Below are 2,644 nucleotides of genomic sequence, written 5' to 3'. Positions count from 1 at the left end.
TCAGCTGGGGGCTCACAGGCCGGTCTCCCCCCTCCCCTGGCGGTTGGAGGCTAGCGGTGCTGGTCCAGTGTGCACCCCTCCACAGTGGCTGCTAGGTGTACGTTAAGTGGGCTCCTCGCCTGCTCTCCGGCCGCCTGTGCGTGCCCAGTCCCAGGCAGAGGCCCCGTGGGCAGAGGCCGCGGAGTGCCCTGCAGGAGCCCTTGCACAACCTCTGCTCGAGGCTCCGGCGGGCGCTGATGAAACGGCGTCGGTTTGGAAGGTGTCGTAACCCTCCGAGGGCGGGCGGAAGGACGCCCCTAACGCGTGAATTCTGGCTGGAGAGACCCCGCGTGCCCTGATGGGTGTGAGCGGCCTCTCCCGGGTCCTTCTCGGGTCCCAGCCCCGCCTGCAGGGAGAGGGGCCTGCAGGGCCTGGGCCGACGGACGCCTGCACCTGCCTCCTCGCTGACCCTCCCTGGGCCGGTCATGGCAGTGCCTGGACGGGGCCCCGGCGAGGCTCTGGAAACGCGTGTCCCCGGTCACGGTCCCGTGGGTTTAGCTGTGTCCGCTTTCCCGCTCCTGCCCAGTGCAGCCCCTCCCGCGCGGGGACAGGGACGTGCCTTTGTGAGTGTGGATGGAATAGATTAGAGACCAGGCTCAGGGTCTTGTGTTCCAGTCCCGCCCCTGCCACCCGCTCACGGTGCCTCTGGGCAAGTCCCTTCCGCTCCCAGGGCTCCGTCCCGCCGTGCGGAGGGTCAGGGACGCGGGACGTTCAGCTGGTCACGGGGTGTTGACGCTCCCCGTGTGCCGGGCTCCGGGCTGGTCACGTGACCCTCTCCTCTCCCCCCAGATGGAGTCTGCCTGCGTGACCATCCACGAGGCCCTGCGGACCGTGATCGACTCCCAGACGCACTACCGGCTCCGGGAGGCCCAGGACCGGGCCCGGGCCGAGGACCTCCACAGCCGGGTCTCGTACTGGTCTCTGGGCGAGACCATCGCCCTGTGCGTGGTGGGCGTCAGCCAGGTGCTGCTGCTCAAGAGCTTCTTCACCGAGAAGCAGCCCGGCAGGGCGGCCCCCTCCCTGTTTTTTATTGGATTTGACCCTCTGCTTCATCTGACCCAGCTGTCGCCAACCTTTCGGACCTCACGGACCACCGGTTGGCGACCGCTGATCTGTCAGTTCCCTCTGCGTATGTTTTTATTTTTATTGATTCCAGAGAGGAAGGGAGAGGGAGAGAGAGAAACATCAATGATGAGAGAATCACTGATCGGCTCCTCCTGCACGCCCCCTCTCCCCTCCACTGGGGATGGAGCCCGCAACCCAGTAGGGGGCAGGGCCGGGCAGGCAGTGCTTTGACATCCCGGGGCGTCAAACAAAGCTCATGTCCGCACTGACGAAGGAGGGAGAAGTGGGCTGATGGCCACAGCGAGCAGAGACCAGTCACCGCACTTCTCTCTGGACCACCTTGAGCCTGAGGACGAAACGGACAGAGACGGACAGGCCCGTCCGCCCAGCACAGTCAGACGCTGAGCTGCTGAGCGGGGCCGCGGGCCTTCCTGCCTGAAGCGAGACGACCTCTTAGGAGCTGCCGGGTACAGGCCCTGGCACACGGACACGCCTGCAGCCCTGGCACACGGACACGCCTGCAGCCCTGGCACACGGACACGCCTGCAGCCCTGGCACACGGACACGCCTGCAGCCCTGGCACACGGACACGCCTGCAGCCCTGGCACACGGACACGCCTGCAGCCCTGGCACACGGACACGCCTGCAGCCCTGGCACACGGACACGCCTGCAGCCCTGGCACACGGACACGCCTGCAGCCCTGGCACACGGACACGCCTGCAGCCCTGGCACACGGACACGCCTGCAGCCCTGGCACACGGACACGCCTGCAGCCCTGGCACACGGACACGCCTGCAGCCCTGGCACACGGACACGCCTGCAGCCCTGGCACACGGACACGCCTGCAGCCCTGGCACACGGACACGCCTGCAGCCCTGGCACACGGACACGCCTGCAGCCCTGGCACACGGACACGCCTGCAGCCCTGGCACACGGACACGCCTGCAGCCCTGGCACACGGACACGCCTGCAGCCCTGGCACACGGACACGCCTGCAGCCCTGGCACACGGACACGCCTGCAGCCCTGGCACACGGACACGCCTGCAGCCCTGGCACACGGACACGCCTGCAGAGCATCGCCCACCCTCACACACTGGGAGGGAGGGAGGGAGGGAGAGCACGTCGGGGAGTCTCAGGAGACTCTCAGGAATAGTGACTGATTTGACATTTTTGGGGGGATGAAGAGGGGAACCCCCCCCCCCCCGTTATAAAAATCCGCACACAGGCCAGTCGCCCAGGCCCCGGCCTCACTTTACCCCACGGAACCATCCGACCTGCACAGCCCCAGCAGGTGCTGGGTCAGCCTTACCCGGTCGCCCCAGGGGCGGGGTGTGAACTGTCAGGGCCGCAGCCGTCACAGCCCTGACAGGCAGCAGGGAGGGTCTGGGGGTGCGGGGCGCCTGTTTTACCGGGTGGGGAACCAGGTCCTGTGCCCATCCCGACTGCTCTCTGCACGTCTGGGACCACAGCTGGTGGACCTAGGAGTTCATTCCCTCCCCACGCCCTGTGCCTGGCATCCCTGCAGCCGCCTCCCTGTA

At 67.3% G+C, this 2,644-nt stretch overlaps 1 protein-coding gene across 1 annotated transcript in view; it reads left to right on the top strand.

Moving 5' to 3' along the window:
- TMED3 (transmembrane p24 trafficking protein 3) overlaps positions 1-2,644 on the top strand; it is a 60,945-nt gene that overhangs the window by 40,680 nt on the left and 17,621 nt on the right. Inside the window, exon 3 of the mRNA XM_014529205.1 lies at positions 829-1,064. Coding sequence (XP_014384691.1) covers positions 829-1,064 — 236 coding nt within the window. The remainder of the gene's footprint in view (positions 1-828; positions 1,065-2,644) is intronic.

This window comes from Myotis brandtii, unplaced genomic scaffold, assembly GCF_000412655.1.
Source record: "Myotis brandtii unplaced genomic scaffold, ASM41265v1 scaffold1166, whole genome shotgun sequence".
In the NCBI taxonomy this organism is placed as follows: domain Eukaryota; kingdom Metazoa; phylum Chordata; class Mammalia; order Chiroptera; family Vespertilionidae; genus Myotis; species Myotis brandtii.
Note: the sequence above shows the minus strand (reverse complement) of the source record. Positions and strands in the feature narration are given on the sequence as shown.